The following is a 23,134-nucleotide window of genomic DNA, read 5'->3' as shown; positions in this document are numbered from 1 at the left end:
AGTGACAATTACATAAAAATAAACAAATCCAGTGAACACCGCCCGCCTCTATTCTAATGAGGTTGCTGTCAATTATTCCTAAGTGTTTTATATTTATTTTATAAGAAATAATTCTGCTTGTGTTTGGGAAAGCTATTTTTTCACTTATTTATGAACTGTCTTTCTTATTGTGTTTACCTATTGATGCGATCATTTACTTGCCTGTCGGTCTCAATAGGGCTTCCCTAAGCATGCTGGGATGGGGACTGACAGAGTACATTTTAGTCATTTAGCAGACGCTCTTATCCAGAGCGACTTAGTTAGTGAGTGCATACATTCTTTTTTTTTTTACTTTTATACTGTAGACAGAGATTACATTTTTTTTGTCCTCCCCATTATGTTACTAACTGGTTTGTCTGTGTGGTTACTAAAAGAAACACTTTTGCTGGTCCATGCTTGTGATGATAAGAAGATCCGCCGACACTGTACTCTGTTTTCAAAGGTTTATTATAACAAAGGTTCCAGCATCAGAATTTGACAGACTCCTGCAGATGTCTGGAAAACAGCCCGAGCCAATCTGATTAGCTATTCTTCCTTCTCTGTTCAAGACATGGCATTTATATCATACATGGCCAGAGCATGGCGTGATTCTAACATCCAATCCCTGGTCTTTTCTACCTTACTCCTCATATCATATTTCCATAAGTAATGATTTCCAGATGTTTCCAGCAATGTAGAATAGAGTTACCTCATTTTGCCACATCAGCAAAATCTTAGGGCCAAGTTCCCTCTATCACACTTTCCTGCAACAATCAGCATTTGTAGACTGTTTAAGATACTACATATTCCCCCCTTCGAGACTAATTAAGTCTCGAAAACAAAAAGAATAGGATTATGACAAATAACAATTCTTGCTCTTGAGTAACTTTAACAATAAACCAAAATTAATGGAGATTAAACACATGTTTATATAGACACATTTTTGTATGTAGTGTAAATACATTATTATGGAGTGTAAATAAATTTTCATGGAGTGTAAATAAATTGTTATGGAGTGTAAATAAATTGTCATGGAGTGTAAATGAATTGTCATGGAGTGTAAATGAATTGTCATGGAGTGTAAATGAATTGTCATGGAGTGTAAATGAATTGTCATGGAGTGTAAGAGCGAAAAACCTGTCTGGCAGCTTTCATTCCAAATATCCATCAGTCAGTCAAGACAGGAAAATTCTCTCACGGCCCCTCTGCCCTAGGCGACCACCTAAGTACTCCAGATCAATTCACACATCTTCATGAATACATTCTAAGCTATGATGCAATTGAATACATATGAAAACCCCAGCAAACAAAATACAATCAAAATGTCCACATTCAGGCTGGTCGACCCATCGGACCCTCCTGTGGATTCTCTCTGTCCTTGCCTAGACCCCATATCCCTAAACTTCAACGAAATAAACAAAAACATCTGAGGTCCCCACATGTACCCAACACAGAAAACATAATTGTTCAAAGATTAATACAGAAAGAATATAACACTGGAATGTAGTCCACTACACTTCATCTCCTCCACAGTGTCGTCTTTCAATGCGACGTTGATGATGGAATCGGAACATTTCCACTCCTTCCTTGTTCCACTTCCTCCAGTCCATTCATATTGTCCATGTTTGAGTATTTGAGTCCCTCTACATATTCCCCCATATGCTTCTGGAAGAAAAGAAAATACCAAACAGTATCTTTTGCAAAACAACACATGCAAATTAAAACATCAATGTCAACTAAAATTGATATATGAAATTAGATATAAAATGAATGACATTCCATTTCCCCCCTTTGATTCATATCAAAACACTAAATATCACAATAATATGTAAAGACGTGAAAAATGATCGGATATTTAAAATGGATATCTATCCATCAATACTCCATCTAGCTCTACTTGTTTATCTCCATCCAGTTCAGTAACAGCTAACAACGGCATCTGAGTGTTGTCCCCAGGCATCACAACTCCAACCCATCTCAATATCATAGCCTTCGCAAAAGTCAACAACAGAGTACAAAAACAAAACATAACACACAGCGCTATAAGAGCTGCTACCAAAATCTGAACTATCACTGCTCCCACTGGGCCCAACTGATCTTGCAACCAAGCCTTCGCTGACCATCCAGCTCCTTCTGACTGACCAAACGCATCCCTTATACTCTTCAATGCATCTATAACACTAGTGATATTATCGGAACTATCGGGGATTAAAGTATAACAATCATCTCCCGTCAGATTCATAGCCACACATAAGCCACCTTGTTTGGCTAAAATATAGTCAAGAGCCATGTCATGTTTCAACAACGTCAGTCTGTGACTTCTCTGAGTATTTGACAGAAGATCAAACCCTCGTATTGTTTCATTTGCAAAACCCTGCAAAGTATAGGTAATATTATCAATGTGATCTGCCAAAAATGTTACACCATACCATGGAAAAAGTCCAAGTCCCCACTTCTCTCCTAGACTTATCCTCCAATGGTAGGACTCCAACTTATTAAATTGTGCCATTTCCCTTTTCACCCTATTTCCAGACCTAGAATCAGATTTAGCAGTGTCCGATGCCTTTCCCTTTTGGATAGTATAGACCTCATATGGAAGTTTCAACGTTGACATGTAACAACATCCTGTCCATCCATAGGGTAAGAATATATATGCTTTATCACCACAAACCCACCAAATATCTCGAAAATTCCCAATAGTCACATTTCCAGGCAAAAGCTGATCTTTTACCATCAAAGTCCTTCTATTCTTACTAGATGGAACATGAAAAGTTACTTTATATGTCTCACCACTAACCTTACGTTCATGCTTATCCAAAGTCATCATATACTCATCACAATCTGATATACCCATAAACATACCTGGTCCATCATATGTTTTATTTGAACAAAAGCAGCTTCTAGCCCTTATTGGTTTTACCTCCAATGCTTCAGGAATCGCTGTTAACTGATTTTCATTCTGATCTAACAAATTGACATAGGGTAATTCATTTAACCAAGAGCAATTAAACTTAGGCCTAAACAAATGTCTCGACAATGACATCATCATATCTGTTACTGATTGTTGCTGATACAACAACCATGATAAAGCATAAGATTGACACGCGGTTGATAGAGGTTGAGCCACTGTCTCTAAGATTGAACCCCACGTGCCTGGTGATGGAATTCTCAGCAGACATGGACCCTCAAGATTCCTCACTGATCTTATAGAATGAGTTAACTGCTGGAACCATAGATTCCTACCTGCCCATCTATCTTTAATTTGCAAAACAGAAGAGTCAAATCCATATGCTTTCCATTTAGTTTCTCTCTTCCCTAACGAGCGGTATTGATCAGATATATGTTCTTGTCTTCCATCAAAATCCAAGAACTCATTCTGTACCCCCGGGATAGTATTCTCCACTATTTCAGATGAATGTACATGATCCACTGCTACCATCTGTTCTCCTGTTTCAACACTATCCTTACTACCATTTACAGCACTCTCCATCTGTATCACAGACTTCTGAGTCACGTTCACTACATCCTTTAGTTTCAGGAAAGTTGTTGTTGGTGTCTGTGTCACATTTCCGGGGCTTGTTATTGCTGTTGTAACATTCATTTCTTCCAAAGTTATTGTTAAAATAGTGGCTTTAGTTGATGTATTAACACTCTTGATTAGGTCTAGTGGCAAAGTTACAGATGTCTTCTGTGTATTATTCATTGTTGGAGTAGCTACTGTAGTATGCTGCTCCTGAACTCCTTTGGTAACTGTGGAAACTTCAACAGACTTTAAAGTTTCTATCATAAGCGTCACCTTCCGGGTTACATAGCCTTCTAACCAGTAATTCTTAACCGGAACAAATTTGAATGCTGGCTCTAAATAAGTACAAGTATATTCTCCCTGATCTTCCCATGTAATATTACGCAAAATGAGTGAGCAATCACTCATAACCCTTTTCCATTTCATATCGTTGTACAAAATATACTTCCTTTGGCTAGGTGGCACAGCTTCTACTTCTAGTCCTGATAACAACAATTCTTCTCCATAATTATCTCTCCACGTGGGAGGAATATCACCACCCCCACTCCGTCTTTCACATCTACAAGGAAGATGAGCTGTACCACCCATCCTAGCCCTAATGACAATATTTTTGTCTGAAATTGGTGTTGGAACGAGTTTCTGAGGCGCCATTGTAATGAAATGTGATACATTTATAGCTTTAACAGCTGTCAATGTTGAAAGAGTTGAATTGCTTCTTACTGTTGTTGCATTAGGTTGGAGTGTTGATGTAATAGTTGTGGATTCATCTATTTTCCCTATACCTTGGAGCTCTTTACTTATACTTCCATCTATCACCACTAGTGTCACTACATTAACTCTTAGTCCCGACTCTAATCCCTGACTTTCAAACTGTGGATTATAAAAAATACATTTATAATCGCCTTGATCCTCCTGCTGGGAATTGTACACATAGAGAGTACAATCACCCTCAATCTTCATTCTTCTCTTATCATTCAGCAACGCATACTTTCTCAATGCAACTGCTCCTAATAGATCTAAACTCCTGCCATGGTTGTCTTCCCACTGAACTCTAAATTTCCCTTCACCACTGTTCTCTCTCGTGCACTGGCATGGAAGCTGAGCTGACTTTCCTAGGGTTACTTCTACCCTAGTTTTCGTAACGTTTTGGTCTGACTTTTCTCCTAACTGGTCTGGGCCTACTTTGTCTAACTGAATCATCAGCTTCTCCTGTAACAGAGTTGCCCTTGGTGATCTCCGTGGTTTCACAGTCCACTGAAGTATTCCCTGTTGTGTCTGGGACGTATTGAAAGTCAATGTCCCCAAATCTCTTTTCCTTCCCATCCATTGCAGAGTCATCTCTGGCATCATCAGAAGTGTACACATTATCATCAATGTTGTCCACAACATGAACAATCTCTCCTTCCGGGTGTTGACTCTGGATATTGTCAGGCATCTCTCCTTCCACCTGTTCTTCCCTATCGTCATCCTGCTCTCTTGAGCCTTCAACATCCTCTCTCTCTATGCGTGGCACCACTTCTCCAGGTGCTTTAACGCAATGTGACAAATGATACCACGTTGGAGATCCTTTAACCTGCACAGCTGTTCCAGTACTACGAACAACCTCAAATGGTCCCTCACGGCGTTCGTTATACCACTTCCTTCTAAATACCTTCACGAACACCTTGTCCCCCGGTTGCACTGTACTCCTTTTTTGCTCATCAAGCTTCTCCTGCACCTCTTCTTTTCTTTGCCTGTCAGAAACATACGTGGACAGCTTTTTATGAAAATTGGCCATGTATGTAACGTATGCTCTCATTTCATCTTCCAGGAGAGCCAAGCTTGGACCCTTTCCGCTTGTTCGCAAACAAGGCGTAGGCATCCTTCTTCCTGTGACCAGTTCATGGGGTGTCATACGTAGATCACGCAACTCACTTGAGCGACACACCATTAATGCTAAAGGAAGCGCCGCTATCCAGTTTAGACCCGTATGCTGGCAAATTTTGATAATGCGATTTTTCAAGACACCGTTCATTCTTTCACAAATCCCTTGACTTTGTGGGTGATAAACTGCTCCTAGACGTTGCTTAATTCCCAATTTTTGCAACGTCAATTTCACTGATTTATCCACAAATTCTTTCCCATTGTCTGAGGATATTCGGTCGGGAAATCCCCACCTGCTTATGACTTCTTTGCACAAGAACTTAGCAACCGACTGAGCATCTTTTCGCTTGGTTGGACAGGCCTCCGGCCATCGTGAAAATCTGTCAACAACCACCAACATGTACCTTTTCCCATCAACTGGTTTTATCATATCAACAAAGTCGATAACCAACTCACGCATAGGACCTCTCGGTGTAGGAATGTGGCCAGGAAGAACAGTCACACCCCGGCGAACATTGTTTTTCAGACAAATTGTGCACCTGCCTATGACATGGTCAATTTGTTCAAGCAAATATGGTGCCCAACAACCATACTCCTTTGTGATCTTTCTTTTAACCTCCCCCCTTGCAACATGAGCTAACCCATGTGCTTCCTGAATCATCAGACCTAATAGGTCTGGAGGCGCTACTATCAACCCCTCATGGTTTCTCCACAGACCAGTAGCATCTTTGACGGCACCTCGGTCAAGCCATAACTGTTTGTCGATCGTAGAAGCAGCTTCCTGCATCAAAATCACATCCTTAAGCGTAATTTTGTCTTCCAAGTCCACTGCATGAGTGACCAGAAAAACTTTGCCCAATTTGTCCGCTCCTGTGACGGCTTTTGCAGCTTCATCAGCAGCTTTGTTCCCTTGTGTAACTTTCGACACATCTGTCCTATGAGCTGCACACTTAGCTATCGCTATCTCTGTAGGCTTCATCATAGCGTGTAACAGTTTCATTATTTGCGCATGATGTTGTATCGGAGAACCATCCGTTTTCTTAAACCCTCGACCTTTCCACACTGCTCCGAACAGATGACATACACTATGTGCATATGCTGAATCAGTGTATATCGTTACTCGCTTTCCTTCTGCTAACAAACATGCTTCTGTTAGCCCCACAAGTTCAGCAAGTTGTGCAGACGCAGGCTGTGGTATTACTTCAGCCTTCTCGACGACAAATCCAGTTCCTTGGGCTTTGACTACTGCATAGCCAGCGCACAACTTGTCTCCCACACGATAACAAGACCCATCAGTCCAATACTCCAGGTCTGCTTCACGTAATGGAAAGGCTTGCAAATCTGATCGAAGCCTTGAGTATTTCTCTGCTTCCTGGACACAATCATGTGGTTCACCATCCTCTGAAGTTGGCAAATTCTCGGCTGGATTCACCGTATCACACCTTACTAGGGTGACATCTTCCTGCTCTAAGAGCCTGTGATAGTCTCTGAGCCTAGGCATAGTCAATGTATATTTCCCAAAGTTCAGAAGATTTCTGAGACTATGATGGGTAAGAATTGTTACTGGGTAACCCATTGTAACGGATGATGCTTTGTTATACATTGAATATACTCCCACCATTGCTCTGTAGCACAGTGGTAGTCCTAGTTCTACTTCTGAATAGGCAGTAGAGTAGTAGGAAATAGGCTGAGGATTTGTCCCTGTGCCTGTCGGCTGACAAAGAACTGCACATGCATATTTGCCTCCAGTAGAAGTAGACACATATAGCAGAAAATTCTTAGAGTAGTCTGGTAATGTGAGTGCAGGTGCCTCCTGCAACCTCTGTTTGATCGTTTCAAATGCCACAAGGCCTTCCTGTGTCCAGGAAAGATTGCTATGGAGTTGACCATTTCCAGTATCCTTTACCATAGCTCTCAAAGGTCCTGTCAAACTAGCATAGCTCTCAACCCAAGCTGAAGAATATCCAGCAATACCAAGAAATGTCATCATCTCTCTGACAGTTCTAGGCTTCGGAGCCTTACGAATAGCTTCCAATTGACTATCCGAAATGCTTCGATTTCCGTGCGTTATTGTCTGACCCAAATAGACAACCTTCTCCTGGCAATATTGCAACTTTTTCTGTGAAACCTTATGTCCCTTTTCTGCCAATACCTGTAGCAGTTTAATTGAGTCTCTATGACATGTTTCCTTATCCTGTGAGCAGATAATTATATCATCTACATACTGAATGACAGTGCTTTGCAATATCTGATCTATCCCTACCAGATCTTCCTTCAATACTTTATTGAAGATGTGCGGGCTGTGCCGAAAACCCTGTGGTAAGCGATTGTACTCATAGAACTGTCCCTTATATGTGAACCCAAATAAACCCTGACTCTCTACACTAAGTGGAACACTAAAAAATGCACCACATAAGTCTAACACTGTAAAATGTGTCGCATCAGGAGGAATTTGGGCTAACAAAGTATGCGGGTCTGGCACTTCCGCTGGAAAGTCAGTTACTACCTCATTCACTGCTCTCAAGTCATGAACCACACGATAAGTTCCATCTGGTTTTTTCACAGGTAACAAAGGTGTGTTACTCTGAGGATTTTTTGTTGTCCTTAAAACAGTTGCTTTCGAAAGTCCTTCAATTTGTGGTTCGATCCCTTGGATTGCTTCATCTTTCAATGGATACTGATTCTTCCAAGGAGGTCTGGCTCCTGGTCGAAGTTCAACTTTCACCGGTTGGGCTGATTTCACAAGTCCAATATCGGTACTGTGTTGAGACCACAGAAATTCTGGAACTTGTTGCAACATCTCCTCTTTCATAGGGTCTGAATCCATCTTCATGCTGCAAATAGATTCGTGTGTTATCCGTACAGCTTGTGGCTCTCCTTGTCCTTGAGCCGAAATCATGATTTTGAGAAATCGATGATCTTCAGTCCTCCAGATCGCCAAATTCTCTTTCATCGGTATGAAAACAGCTTTCTCTGCTTCTGTCATCATTTCTCCTATTTGCTTCTGCTCATAGCCTTCAGAAACCAACAAGGTCACATGTGGCACACTCTTCTCAATCTCAAATTCTTTATCCAGATAATCGTCTGTGTTTATCTTCATAGCTGCTCCTTGTGGTCCTAAAATTATGCAACATGAGGTAAGTTGAACTTTCTTTGGTTGACGACTCAGCCATTCCTCTGAGTCCGATTGGGCAGCATTCTTGAAATACTTGAGCGTACAATGAGATGGATATTCCGGAAGCCTCGCATCTGGCATGTTTGTCACAATGAATTTCTCCCATATCTTAGCCTGCTTCAAAAAATCTTCACTGAGATTTCCAATCCAGAATACTGAAGAAGAATCCATCTCAGTTGTCATCGACAATTGGTAAACATTTTCCTTTGGCATCTCTACCAGACAGCCGTCTGGTGTACATTTTATTGTACAGTTCAACTTACACAATGCATCTCTTCCCAACAATGCAATAGGTGTATGTTCTGATACTAGTATGGGTATTGTAATTTTCTGATTTTCATAGCAGAGCTCAATTGGTTCCGTAAGAGGAATCAGCTGTTTCACTCCCTCAAATCCGATTGTCCTAATTAGTTGATTGGACATAGGGAGATGTGTAGCATCTTCAGGCCGAACACAGGTAAAAGCAGCTCCGCTATCCGCCATCACTTCCAATGGTCGTTTGTTTACTTTTACCTCAATTGTTGGATCTTTTTCCGGTCCTGATGCTACCAGCTGACACCCCCCTTTCGGATCTTCTGGGCACCTCTAGAATCCTTGCTCCGGGCCCCTATAAGGGTTCACCGGTCCTCCAGATGATCTTGACTGGCTCCTGTATCTTCCTCTGAAATTCCCTCTGGTGTTACCTTCTGGCCCATTACACTCACGGGCAAAATGACCAACCTGTCCACAATTATAACACACTTCTGAAGATTGCAAGAAGTGTGGCTTGAATCTTCCTCCTCTTCCTCTTCCTGAACCTTCTCGTCCTCTTCCTCTCCAATTCTGTCTCTGTCCAGAAACTGGCTGTGGATATGAAACAACTGGTACCGCTATTGGTGTCTGGTACAATTGTGGTTGGAACTGGTTTGGTTGAAGCTGTGGCAGTGATTGTTGATTTGGTTTACCCTGGTTCTGCATAACCAGAGCTTGTTTTTTCTCCTTCTTATTCTCCACCAGTTGTATTTGATTGAGTTTTCTGAGAGTTTCTTGGTCCTGTTCTTTCTGGTTGTGTTCCTTTTTCCGGTACAGATCCACTTGATGGGCTATATGATCTGTATAGACGCCTTTTGTCATGCTTCCAAGTCCAACCACTTCTGCCAGTTTGCTCCTTACCGGTAAGGGCAGTCCCATCTGTAGTTTAGCTCTCAAGATTGACTGCTCAATTTGACTCACATCTGGATCATTTCCGGTAATATTTCTCCATACTTGATGAACTCTTGACACGTAGGCTCTCGGATTTTCTTGTTGTCCTAGTGGGTCAATCAGAATGTTGTCAGGATGCACATTTGTTGGAAACGTATCCTTCAGTGCTCTCCACAGCCGATTCCTGCTTGCAGCCAACAATTCAGGATCATTCACAGCAGTTCCCACGTATCTATGAAGTCCAGCTCTCTGAAAAATTTCTTCCATGCCTGGAATCCCAAGGAGATTAGCCAAAAGTCTCTTAATGTCTCCTATGGCAGACTGTGTCCCCACCGTAATTTCTTCCAACTTTGAAATCCAAGGATATGCTCCATCTTGAAGAGTAGGCAGCTTCTCAAGTATATCTGACATATCGGTGTTCTGCAAAGGCTTATATTCTAGGTTTTGTCCTCGAATGATCACCGGCATAATTCTCTTACTAGTGCCATCTTTCCTTGGCCTCAATGTATATCTCTTTTCAGATTCTTGGGATTCTTTCCTCAGCAGCTTCTTGAGTCGGTCTTCCAGTTCTTTTACTTCTTCTAAATCATTGGCCTTATACAGGTATGATACGCATCGGTCTATATCACCTTCTATTTCTTCTGTGTTAGTCATTGGAGGATAAAATCCTCTTGAACATGAAGCACCTTTAGTCTCCAAATCTTCATCGCTGTCTCCATCTTCATTTTCACCAGGGCTTGAATCGCTTGTATTCTTCTTCTTCCAACTTCCATCACCCCTTCTTTCCGCTCTGGCCAACCTCTGTCTGATGACAGGGTCATATCCACCCATGATCTCTTCTGAATCACTCTGATCATCCTCATCATCATCGTCATCACCAAGTTCCATCCTCCTTGATCTCACTCTACCCTTAGTCTCCAGAGATCTCGTTGTCTTCCTGCCTTTGGAGTTTGGATTCATCTTTATGGTCGTTTCTGCTTGTCCCCTCTCTATTATTCGTTCATCCTCATCTCTGATGCAATAATCACCTTCCTGAATGATCACTGGAAGCTGAGGATAAACGTCCTTAAACTTGGCTTCTTTCTCATAAGGTGGGGGTGTTTTTGCTGAATCCATATATGAGAAAGGTGTATTAACTTCTGCAATCAGTTTTTCTGTCACCTTCACCTCTTTTGCCATTTTCTCTGCACCTCTGTCTCTCTTATCTTTTGTGTCTTTTATCAGTTTTTGTCCTTCATTTTCAAAAAGCTTAAGAACACCCAGCTCTCTTTGTCTTTTTTCTTGACGAAGTTTTCCTTTCTTCCCCTTCTTTTGATCTGTCTTATACGTGGATACAAGCACTTGCATTATCTTGATGACGTCTGGATTAAGTGTGCCTTCCAATGGCCATGGTTGTTCAATGTCAGGCCAACGTTTATTCCATTTTTCAGATAATTTTGCTATACCATTAACTAGTGGATTACTATTCTGTACTACATGAAGAGGAGTAATTGCTTTTGTAGTTTTGATGTCCTTTTTTCCCATTGTAATGCACTTGTTATGTGTTACCCTCTAGTTTTCCCCTTTTTTTTTTTTTTTTTTTTTTTTTTTTTTTTTTTTTTTTTTTTTTTTTTAATTAAAAAATAATTAATCAATTAATCCAATCAATCAATTAACCAATTCAAATCAATACATCAATCAACCAATTCAATCAATCAATCAATCAATCAATAAATTCAATCAATCAATGAAATCAAATCAATCAGTCAATCAATTACTAATGAAATCAATCAATCAATTAATCAATCAATTACCAATGAAATCAATCAATCAATTAATCCAATCAACAAACTAACCAATCAAATCAATCAATGGATTACCAATCAATCAAATCAATCAATGAATTACTAATCAATCAAATCAATCAATGAATTACTAATCAATCAAATCAATCAATGAATTACTAATCAATCAAATCAATCAATGCAACCAATCAAATCAATAAACTAATCAAATCAATAAATCAATCAACTAATTTAATCAATCAATCAATCCAACCAATCAACTAATCAATTACTAATCAAATGAATCAATCAATCAATAAATCAATCAACTAACTTAATCAAATCAATCAATCAACTAAGTAATCCAATCAAGTCAATCAATCAACAAATCAAATCAATAAATCAATCAACTAACCCAATCAAATCAATCAATCAACTAAGTAATCCAATTAAGTCAATCAATCAACAAATGAAATCAATAAATCAATCAACTAACCTAATCAAATCAATCAATCAACTAAGTAATCCAATTAAGTCAATCAATAAACAAATCAAATCAATAAATCAATCAACTAACTTAATCAAATCAATCAATCAACCAAGTAACCAAATCAAGTCAATCAATCAACAAATCAAATCAATAAATCAATCAACTAACCCAATCAAATCAATCAATCAACTAAGTAATCCAATCAAGTCAATCAATCAACAAATCAAATCAATAAATCAATCAACTAACTTTAATCAAATCAATCAATCAAATAATGAATTACTAATTATTCTGTGAATTTTATTTTACCAAATTATTGATTAGTGGCAATCTTACCACATCCGATGAGGAAGAGTAAAGGAAAGTAGTCAACTCCAGAGCAATTCAAAAATAAAATACCTGTACCAGCAACACTACCCAATTGCTTAATAAGCAATTAATTACCTTAATTTTACAGAATAATTTCAATGCTGGAATTCCAACACAACTCTAATCAAAACAAGTCATTGACAAAAACTGTAATGTGCAATTATCAATTACATAAATTCATCAGTCTGTTGCCAAGCTCTTGCGAAATGGTCACAACATGAAATATTCTATGTAAACACAATGTATCAATTATATCCTGTGAGGGAAAGTAGATTTGTGAATAATAACAGCACTGGCCTTAATTTGGACTGGGTTGCCGTCTCTGATGTCAGTTGATGTCAGCCCCTCCTCTCTCTCTCTCTCTCTCTGTCTCCTCCTTCTCGTCTCTCGTATGACAGAAGGACAAAAGGAGAAAGAAGAGTTTAGTTTATAGTCTTTCCACATTCACGCTAAGAAATAAGCAAACAGCTTAACTCAGGAATATTATAAATAGCTCAATAACATTTTATTTTATTCAGTTATTTTAGTATTATTATTTTTAATCCGTCAATATATCTCTCATTCACCAACTCAACCGATTATCAACCAAACAGTTTTACAGTCAAGCAATAGTTAATTCAAAAGAAGATTTCACTTGTGTGCAAAATTCCCCCTCCCGTTGTCTTTTTTGGCTGCACTGAAGTGGACTCTCCCAATCAGTTCAGTGCAGGGGAGTGGCTAAAGTCATAAATCCTACGCGTGCGCAGTTCAGTCACCAATGTGATTTCAGAGTGTAAGGACCTATAAACAGAGCCGCTGTTGCTCCGGTCTCTCCTCCCATAGACAATAACACTGAAGACTTTAACAGAGCTCACAAACTGAACACATAGAACATACAAGACATACAATAAGACTTAAGACATTAACAGAGCTCACAAACTGAACACATAGAACATACAAGACATACAATAAGACTTCTCACAAACTGAACACATAGAACATACAAGACATATCCAACTTCGAAGTTTGTTATCACTTATCTGCAGATTTATAGTAATGACGTTATGAAATATAAAACATCTCTATACACTCTTAGAAAGTCCTCCCTGTAGGCTCATGATTCGTTAGTAAACGTTCTCTTTTTATAGAGACTCATAAGATCTTTAAACTTATAGTCCTTCCAGGGGGCTCATAGTTTATATAGTTTAAGAATTACAAACGTTCTCACAAACAGAGACTCATAAGATATTTAACCTTAACTGTGTTGTAGGGGTTTTAACTTTTTACTCTAGGGGCTTAACATTTGAAAAGATAAATACCTAAGACATTTATTTACAAGAGACTAAAAAACTCTGGTCAAAGCCTTAGTCGACACACATCTGGAAGTCATCAAGCACGCAGCCACACTCACTCTTGTTTCGCACACACATGCTGACAGAGAAATGCGCTTTTCTCATTTCAGACACACACACAGAGAGAAATTGGATCCATCTATCGCCGTTGTTATTACTTTATATTCCATTTGCTAAATTTCTGCTACCTTCCGGTTTTAGACATTCAAAAGAGAGGATTACTTCAGACAGATGTTTCGTCAAACAAATTCAGAGCGGTAAACTTACAATTGAATATATTGTCTTAAACCAGCAGTCCCGAGAACTGACTTGAGAGTTAATGTAATAACTATCAAGATTTATGGCCCATCTCTAATGATCGCCTCGTTTGAGGGCTTCCTTAAATTAACGGCGCCCTAAAAGTATACTGTTAACTCATTTCCAGCGTTATCCTCTAAGCCTTTCCTTGGACACTCCTTGCACTTTTTTCCCAAGCGAAAATATGTGTGCCCAGTGTCAATAATGTCTATAGACTCTCCCCCCTTTCTGCGTTGTTCTCAACGCAAACTAATTTAGAAAATTTAGAACGGAATTCTTATCACACAGCAAAAAGAACCAGCAAAATGCACGCATAAGTAATTTTAACGGTACATCTCTAACGCACACACTCTGGACTCACAAAACGACCAGCGCCCAATGATTTAGTGATAAAAAACTTACCCTTAGTTGCCGGCTTCCTGAGAGGTAGTCGTTTTGTAGCCCAGGAATGGAATGCAAAGAAGAGACATAGCACGTCCCAAAGAACAATAAAACAAAAACCTCGTCGCCATTAAATGTGGTTACTAAAAGAAACACTTTTGCTGGTCCATGCTTGTGATGATAAGAAGATCCGCCGACACTGTACTCTGTTTTCAAAGGTTTATTATAACAAAGGTTCCAGCATCAGAATTTGACAGACTCCTGCAGATGTCTGGAAAACAGCCCGAGCCAATCTGATTAGCTATTCTTCCTTCTCTGTTCAAGACATGGCATTTATATCATACATGGCCAGAGCATGGCGTGATTCTAACATCCAATCCCTGGTCTTTTCTACCTTACTCCTCATATCATATTTCCATAAGTAATGATTTCCAGATGTTTCCAGCAATGTAGAATAGAGTTACCTCATTTTGCCACATCAGCAAAATCTTAGGGCCAAGTTCCCTCTATCACACTTTCCTGCAACAATCAGCATTTGTAGACTGTTTAAGATACTACATCTGTTTGTGCTCTCTCTGAAGTTGTGGAAACATGCATATGGCTACAGCGGCTTAGCTAGTGTTGTTGTTGGAGAGAGAGGGAGGGAGGGGGAGGGAGAGAAGGGGAAGTTCAACATCAACCCAAAATAATTGTCAGCATTTTCTTAAATTTCTGCATTTTCTGCACTCATTTGAGATCATTTCCACACTGCCAAGTAGGGCTGCACAATATGGGCAAACAATTTAGGCCATATTTTTAACCAAATGTTGCAATTGTGATTCAGAGCAAAACACTTGGGTGAACTGTTGGAATCATGGAAATAATTATATAGTTAGAATATAATAGTGGGCATGTTGAATACAGTGTTTGTTTGACATGACAACGAATGAAAATGTCAGGGAGAAGTTATTGTGACAGGGTATGAACCAAAGTGATGGTCAGTGTTTCCTAGGGGACCCTATAACCTTTGGCTGCATTTAATGTTTTCTCTAAGCTACTTCATGTAGCGAACATATTCGTGCTTCGCGTTTTCCTTTTTGATTTAGAAGATACTGTTGCACAAACAACATGCTGATTTAGGTCTGCACCATCCCTGGTATTATCAGGCTGTATTAGCTGGCTACATTTGCTCTGACTACATTAAATGTTTTTAGCTAGCTAACTAGCGATTAGCATTAGCGGCTAACACGATTTTGGCCCAACTTGCTAAGAAAATACAAACTAGCCATTTGCAGATGTAAGAAACAGACTAATAGTGTAATTATATAAGAGTGGTGGATTTATATTACGAAGCAAATTGAAAACAGCATTGTTTCATGTGCTGCGTTGACCATGCAGACTGAACGCAAGTGTCTCGTGGTCAAGCAACAACAAATGCGCTCATTGAGTGACGGGGTGGGGCTAGGTCTGTGTGGAAAGCGGCGGAGAGATGACTCAAGTAAAGGAGTAAACTATAAAAATGGACATTATACATGACATTAAACAAACTAATCATTCAAATACCGTTATAGAAGGTAAAGTAAAAACCCAAACCGGTCCGTGCATAAATACCGGTATATAGTAAAATACGGTATACAGCCCAGACCTACATTCACTCTCTGAATGGCACACAAACACAATCCATGTCTAAAAGGATTAAAAATCATTCTTTAACCTGTCTCCTACCCTTCATATACACTGTTTTGAAGTGGATTTAACAAGTGACATCAATAAATGATCATAGATTTCACCTGGTCAGTCTGTTGTCAAAGTTGCGTCAATTCAAATCTGGCATTAGGAACAAAAGAGGTCAACACGACTTCTAAGATATACTAGTTATTTTAATTAATGCAAAAACCTTCAATGGTAAATATGATGTTTCGTATATACGGGCTCCCTGAAATACCTCGCAGGGCACCCCAGAGAACTAATCCATTGTTTCAGATTCAATACTCAAATACTCTGACAGAGAGTTTCCCACCTCTCTGCTGACCAATTAGAGTAGACTTGAGCGTGGTTTAAACTTACTCAGCCAATCCGTTGATGCATCTCTGTTACCAGGCATATGTCCATATCATAACAACCTGTCATAGTGAGAAGAGCCAGCTCCCTTAGACACCATTCCTACGTCCAAGGAAGGTTCACAGATCACAAAGAACCAGTATATTCCAGTATCTGGAGACAAAATCCCTATCTCACTTTACCCCCTAAAACAGCTCTTCACATCAATCACAGCTTGCCAGGTGTCACAACCTACATTAGCCCAGTCAAGAATGCATTCTTTCTAAGTTAGTCATCCCATCAATTATGAAAATAATAAATCTCTCACAATGTCATGAAAAGAGAAGGTGTTCCTAATGTTTTGTCCACTCAGTGCATATTTCCACCAACCGTTTCATTTGTGTGGCTTCTTTTTGAAGGCTTTAGGGTCAACTTGAGGGTTTAACTAATGCATTCTGGGAAATGTAGTATTTTACCCATATTGAACAACATTTAAGTGATTAATAATATAATAACTTTGAATTTTCGCATACAAGTTTTGTTTTCCTTGATCCTTCATTTTAAGAGTTTGTCCTGAAAATCATTTGTTTCATCAATATTTGATATGCATGTATATACCGATATCCTTGATGTTTTATGTACAAGATGTATATTTGTATAGGCTACACCTAATTTAGAAAAGAAGAGGCATTTGAATTTGATTGAATTTCCCTATTTCCTTTCATTCAAATTCAAATTGCAGTTCTGTATCCTGTTTACTACTTCAATTCAATAATTCAGGGTTGAGCACAACCCTGGTGCATGTGTGTTACTAAGTAAAAATACTTTGAAGTACTACGTAAGTATTTTTTGGGGGTATGTGTACTTTACCTTTTTATATTTTTGACTACTTTTACACCATTACATTACTTAAGAAAATATGTACTTTTTACTCCCAAACCTTGACACCCAAAAGTACTTGTTACATTTTGAATTCTCAGGCAGGACAGCAATCTGGTCTGATTCACACACCTATCAATATAACGTGTTGTCATCACTACTGCCTCTGATCTGGCGGACTCACGAAACACAAATAGTGCATTTGTAAAAGATGTCTGAGTGTGCCCCTGGCTCTCCAAATTTGTCGTCTGGTTTGCTTAATATTTGAGGAATTTGATGTACAGCTTCTACGTTTTACCTTCACTCAAGTATGACAATTGATTACTTTTTCCACCACTGTATTTCAGTACATTTAAAACCAGATACTTTTAGACTTTTACTGGGTGACTTTCACTTTTACTTGAGTCATTTTCTATTAATGTATCATTACTTTTACTCAAGTATGACAATTGGGTACTTTTTCCACCACAGCACATGCGTGCGTGTTTGTGTGTGTGTACTGTGTGTGTATATTCACATCATTCAGTATGCCCTTTGTCTCTGTAGAGTTAGACGACTTCAAGGAAGCTGCAGGTTCACTCTGGAAATGGAAAGTTGAATGTTGAGTGCATTTCAAAGTAGAAACAGTGGAAGCAGGACTTGATGGGGCTGCCTTCAAAGATGTCAAGTTCTGCATTTTAATGCCCAACTCTCTCTACCTGGTCCTGAGGTCACTGTGTCATTCACAACAGCGTCTTTAATATAAATAAAGTTGCTTGGTATGATAGATAGCTAGTTAGCTTGGGTAGTAATTTTAATGGCCAGTAAGCAAGCTAGCTAAGGTTAGCTCAAATGGTTATTGTTTACACATGATCTGGTGGACAGATAATCCGACTACTAATGTTTATTTATGGAAACGATACAGAATATTTTAGAAATCTTGATCTTACCTTGACACCTGACTTTGAATTGGCAGCTCTTGTTGTTCTAGCTAGCGTACCTTCTTCTTCTTTGGTGGGGTTTAACAGTAGTTGGAATCTAATACAATGTTGCATTACTGCCTCCAAAATCTGGAAAGTTAAACAACTGTATGTATTAATAGTGACCTAGAAACCCAGGTGAATGTTGAAATGTTAGCTAACTATTAGATAATTATAGCCATGCAAAGCAGGTGAATGTTGAAATGTTAGCTAACTATGAGTTAATTATAGCCATGCAACCCAGGTGAATGTTAAAATGTTAGCTATGAGATAATTATAGCCGTGCAACCCAGGTGAATGTTAAAATGTTAGCTAACTATAAGATAATTATAGCCGTGCAACCCAGGTGAATGTTGAAATGTTAGCTAACTATGAGATAATTATAGCCAAGCTGGAAAACTATAACAAATGGAAAGGTTTTGTTTCCTCAGTTCACCCAGATGCCATGTTGAGGTTAGTTTTCAACTTTGTACTATAAGATAAGGATCGTCTTCATTACTCCTTGCTTTTTAACTACTATAGTATTCTCTCTCCCTCATAACAAAGAGCCCTCTTAAAGAAACCATTCTCAAACAAGCCTGATATTGAAGCGAATGCCTTGGTCGTTTTCATGTCAAACATTCCAAAACAGGCTAGAACATTGTGGCTCACTTTAAAACAGGGGTGTCAAACGTCCGTCCCGCGGGCCGGATCAGGCCCGCAAACGGGTTTAATCCGGCCTGCGAGATGATTTTGTAAAGTATAAAAATGAGCTGCAATTTTTCAATAAAATAAACTGCTGTTCCAATTGTGTCCACTGGATGGTGCAATAGCAATTGTGTTAAGCAAGCAAACTGTTTAAACCGGGGCAGAGCAAATAGGTCAAGCAAGTGCAGCCAGTCCGGATGAGCTACTTTGTTTTACCCGCAATGTTTTTTACGGCTTCTACTTTTAACATTATGTGCTTTGGCACCCTCATTGCCCCAATATGTCTCTGTCAAAAAAGAGAAAAGTGGACGCAGAGTGCAGAGTGTTCCAAGAAAAATTGTCATCCTTCTATTTATTCACGGAATTGAATGGGAAAGCTGTATGTTTGGTGTGTTCACAGCATGTTGCAGTGCTGAAAGAATATAACCTTCGTCGCCACTATGTGAGTCTTCATGCCGACAAATATGACAACTTTCAAGGACAGCGGAGAAGAGAGAAGGTGAATGAACTGTTGGTGGGTCTGAAGAAACAGCAGTCTGTGTTTACTCACAGCCGAGACATCAGTGACGCTGCAGTGAAAGCTAGCTACCTCATTGCTAATGAAATCGCAGTGGCTTCAAAACCATTTAGTGAGGGTGAATTTGTAAAAACATGCATGATGAAGGCAGCAGAGATTGTGTGCCCTGAAAAGCACCAGGCTTTTGCAAATATCAGCCTGACAAGAAACACAGTTGCAGACAGGATTTCCGATCTTTCAGTGGATTTGGACAGCCAGTTGAAGCAAAAAGTAAAGTCATTTATTGCGTTTTCGGTTGCAATTGATGAAAGCACGGACATTACAGATGTTGCACAACTGGCCATTTTCATCCGCGGAGTTGATGACACATTGACCATCACCGAGGAGTTCGTGGAGTTGGTGCCGATGACAGATACAACGACAGCAGCTGATATTTTCACTGCACTCGTCGGCGCGCTGGACAGGGTCGGAGTGGACTGGTCCCGCGCTGTCAGCCTGGCTACAGATGGTGCGCCCTCAATGATCGGGAAAAAAGCAGGCGTTGTGACAAAGTTCAGAGAGAAAGTGCAATCTGCAAATGGAGGACGTGATTTTTGGACTTTTCACTGTATTTTGCACCAGGAGGCTTTGTGTTGCAAGTCATTAAAGATGGATAACGTCATGAATAAAACAAAGCTGCGCTCAAGGCTCACGCACAAGCACTTGAATCACATCCTGAAGTTGGCTGCCACTCAGGATGTGACGCCTGATATTGATGCGCTGGTGAAAGCTAAAAGATGCCAGGTATCAGGAGTCAAATAAACTATGCAACCCCACTTAAAGTGCTGCATGAGACACCCTGATATAGTTCTGTGATCTGTGATATACTTCTGTGAATCACTGAGGCATTGTGTGTTTGTGTGTTGTTTGTCCTCAGAATTTCAAATAACTTGAGGTGTTTTATGATTAATGGTGATGTTGTGCTTTTGGACACACTGTCCTCAGGCTCCAGCTTTATGTTTATGTTTTTATGTTGATGTGCTATTGTTTTTAATTGATTTTATTTTATTTGTATATTTAACCTATTCTTGACTCTGTGGTTCTTGCACTTGTTTGGGGAACAGGATTTCATTATTTGTATCTACATTTCTGCCTGAGAAATGACACCCTGATATAGTTCTGTGATCTGTGAAACAGTTATGTGAATCACTGAGGCATTGTGTGTTTGTGTGTTCTTTTTCTTTAGAATTTTCAAATAAACTTCAGGTGTTTTATGATTAATAGTGATGTTGTGCTTGTACTATTTTGGACACACTGTCCTCAGGCTCCAGCTTTATGTTTTATGTTGATAGTATTAAAACAAAGAAAACAATCTGAAGTTGTTGTTTTTAAGTTATATATACCATGATTTTACCGGTCCGGCCCACTTGGGAATAGATTTTCCTCCATGTGGCCCCTGAGCTAAAATGAGTTTGACACCCCTGCTTTAAAATGAGTCTCTACAATGTTTAGGATCATAGCCCAGTGTGTTTGAGGTGGTATCCTCCATGTATTGGGGTCAGTGATGGGTACAGACATCAGAAATTACATCATTCACCTATCATACCCAGACGTCCCTTTCCTCAATCTACCCTGACACCTGATGTCCCCAGACAAATGAATGCATGTCACAGCTGTCAAGCTGTCTCTGTCCGCTGGTGGCAGCAACCTATCATCCTGTCCAGGTCTGTTAGGGACACTGAAGGCTGATGTCACAAGCAGCCAGGACTCAACCACCCTGTGTGTGTGCGCATCCTATTAGCTAATTGTACTTCCTTGCCAAACTGTCCATCTTATGGTTCCGCTGTGTATCATTTTTGACTGTTATTTGGAGTCTGTTGTCTTAGTTCATATACAGCTGCAAGGATCAGGTGGGTGTGTGTTCCATAACGTAACTAACCCTGGGTGTGTGAGTTTTTCCTAGGTGGCTGAGATGCATGGCGAGTTGATAGAGTTCAATGAGCGTCTGTACCGTTCTCTGATGGCCAAGGACCACCTCATCATCCAGATGAAACAGGAACTCATCGACCTCAGAGGACCAGTGAGTTACCCTCTACACACACACACACATGGGGAAATTGCTTATAAATCAACTGCCCTAGGCTGCAGATACCATCTGTTATCCCAGAGCTCCAGCCCTCATCTGCTGGCCCGGCTCTGGCCGCACACTGGCTGGCTGACCAGGCAAGTCCTCTGGTCCTCTGGTCCCTGGGCATAGAAATTAAAAGCAGTAGATGTTCGATCGACCTCAAATCCCTTCCGTCGTATATAATCTTCTTCTTGATTGTAGTAGAGGACTTTCTTTGACAAAGTAGATGGTGATAGTGCTGACGTCATCCACGAATCCCTCTGGAAAATTCCTGATGGCGCGTGAAGCCGGAAGTATTTGAATGGCACCCAAAAAATCTCTAAGGATCATGGTGAAAGTGTGCGTAACTAGCAAAGGATCATAGTTGACGTAATCGTTTTCATCCTGCCCGAGAGAGTCAACCGGCAAAGAGTGTACATGAGGGCGCGACCCTCCTCGTAGCCTGCCGGCCCGTGATTGGTCTGTGTCAACACATGGTCCTGTGTGACGACAATTTAGTAGTCAGAATGGATCACAATTTCATTAAATATCTCGATTTGTAGCGAACTTTAAAATAATTCAGCGTGGGGATCGAACTTGATCATAATAAACACATTTTAGTGCCCAAAACAGGCGTCTAAAAATAATAATGTTTGGCCATCCTGGCGACCATAATTTACATAGGCTTTCTAGGGCAGACCAGGGCTTTTGGCACCGCTAGGTTACCAAACCAGCAGAGCTCGTGACTACACGCTCCAGAACTGACACTGGGGGGCTCGGGCTGGGGCTGGTGCTGGAGGGGTGTAGAGGTGATGTGGCTCCCTTTATCCCAGCCTTGTGGCCCTGTCTCTGGGGTGTGAAAGCCCAACTTCATCCTCTCTACACCAGACCATTCTCTTCTCTCATAGACAATCCGTCCACACATTGAAAATGAAAGACAAAAAGGGTGTTGACACGAAGGATTACCCATGCAAAGGTGTCCCTGGGCCGTGGGGGGATTTGAGGAGAAGAGGCAGACAGATTATAGGGATCCCTTACAGCTGGGTAATAGTATCCTCCTCTGCTGCTGGCGCTCCCTCCTATCCAGGGATTAACAACAACAAGAGGCCCTATGGGGTCACACACTGAGCTTTACTAGTGTGTACAGTACGTTGATGTGATAGTGGTGGTGATGGGATGAGGATGGGGGGCAGAGTACAATAATGTCATGGTGCTCTGCTCCACTAGTCACACACAGACACCTCCCTCAGGATCTACCCAACCCTGTAGCTCAGACACAGGGGTGTGTAGAGCAAAAATGGATTTTGTATAAACAGTGACATTTTGATTTCTCTCTCTCTCTCTCTCTCTCTCTCTCTCTCTCTCTCTCTCTCTCTCTCTCTCTCTCTCTCTCTCTCTCTCTCTCTCTCTCTCTCTCTCTCTCTCTCTCTCTCTCTCTCTCTCTCTCTCTCTCTCTCTCTCTCTCTCTTTTGAATAAAGGTTCCCGGTGACCTGAGCCAGACTTCTGACGACCCCAGCCTATCAGATTTTGAGACGTAAGCAGCTTCTATATCTCTTATCACATGAGTGGTGTCTGTCTATCTCTACTATATCTA

The 23,134-nt window shown here is 40.2% G+C and overlaps 1 protein-coding gene across 1 annotated transcript in view; it reads left to right on the top strand.

The window, feature by feature from the left end:
* The window catches only part of LOC311135886 (sorting nexin-29-like), a 157,344-nt gene that overhangs the window by 85,524 nt on the left and 48,686 nt on the right, over window positions 1–23,134 (top strand). Inside the window, exons 16-17 of the mRNA XM_084169909.1 lie at window positions 21,396–21,512; window positions 23,019–23,074. Coding sequence (XP_084026035.1) covers window positions 21,396–21,512; window positions 23,019–23,074 — 173 coding nt within the window. The remainder of the gene's footprint in view (window positions 1–21,395; window positions 21,513–23,018; window positions 23,075–23,134) is intronic.

The sequence above is a fragment of the Coregonus lavaretus genome (assembly GCF_964263955.1).
Source record: "Coregonus lavaretus genome assembly, chromosome: 1".
In the NCBI taxonomy this organism is placed as follows: domain Eukaryota; kingdom Metazoa; phylum Chordata; class Actinopteri; order Salmoniformes; family Salmonidae; genus Coregonus; species Coregonus lavaretus.
The sequence above is the reverse complement of the archived record's forward strand: the minus strand, read 5'-3'. Positions and strand labels throughout refer to the sequence as shown.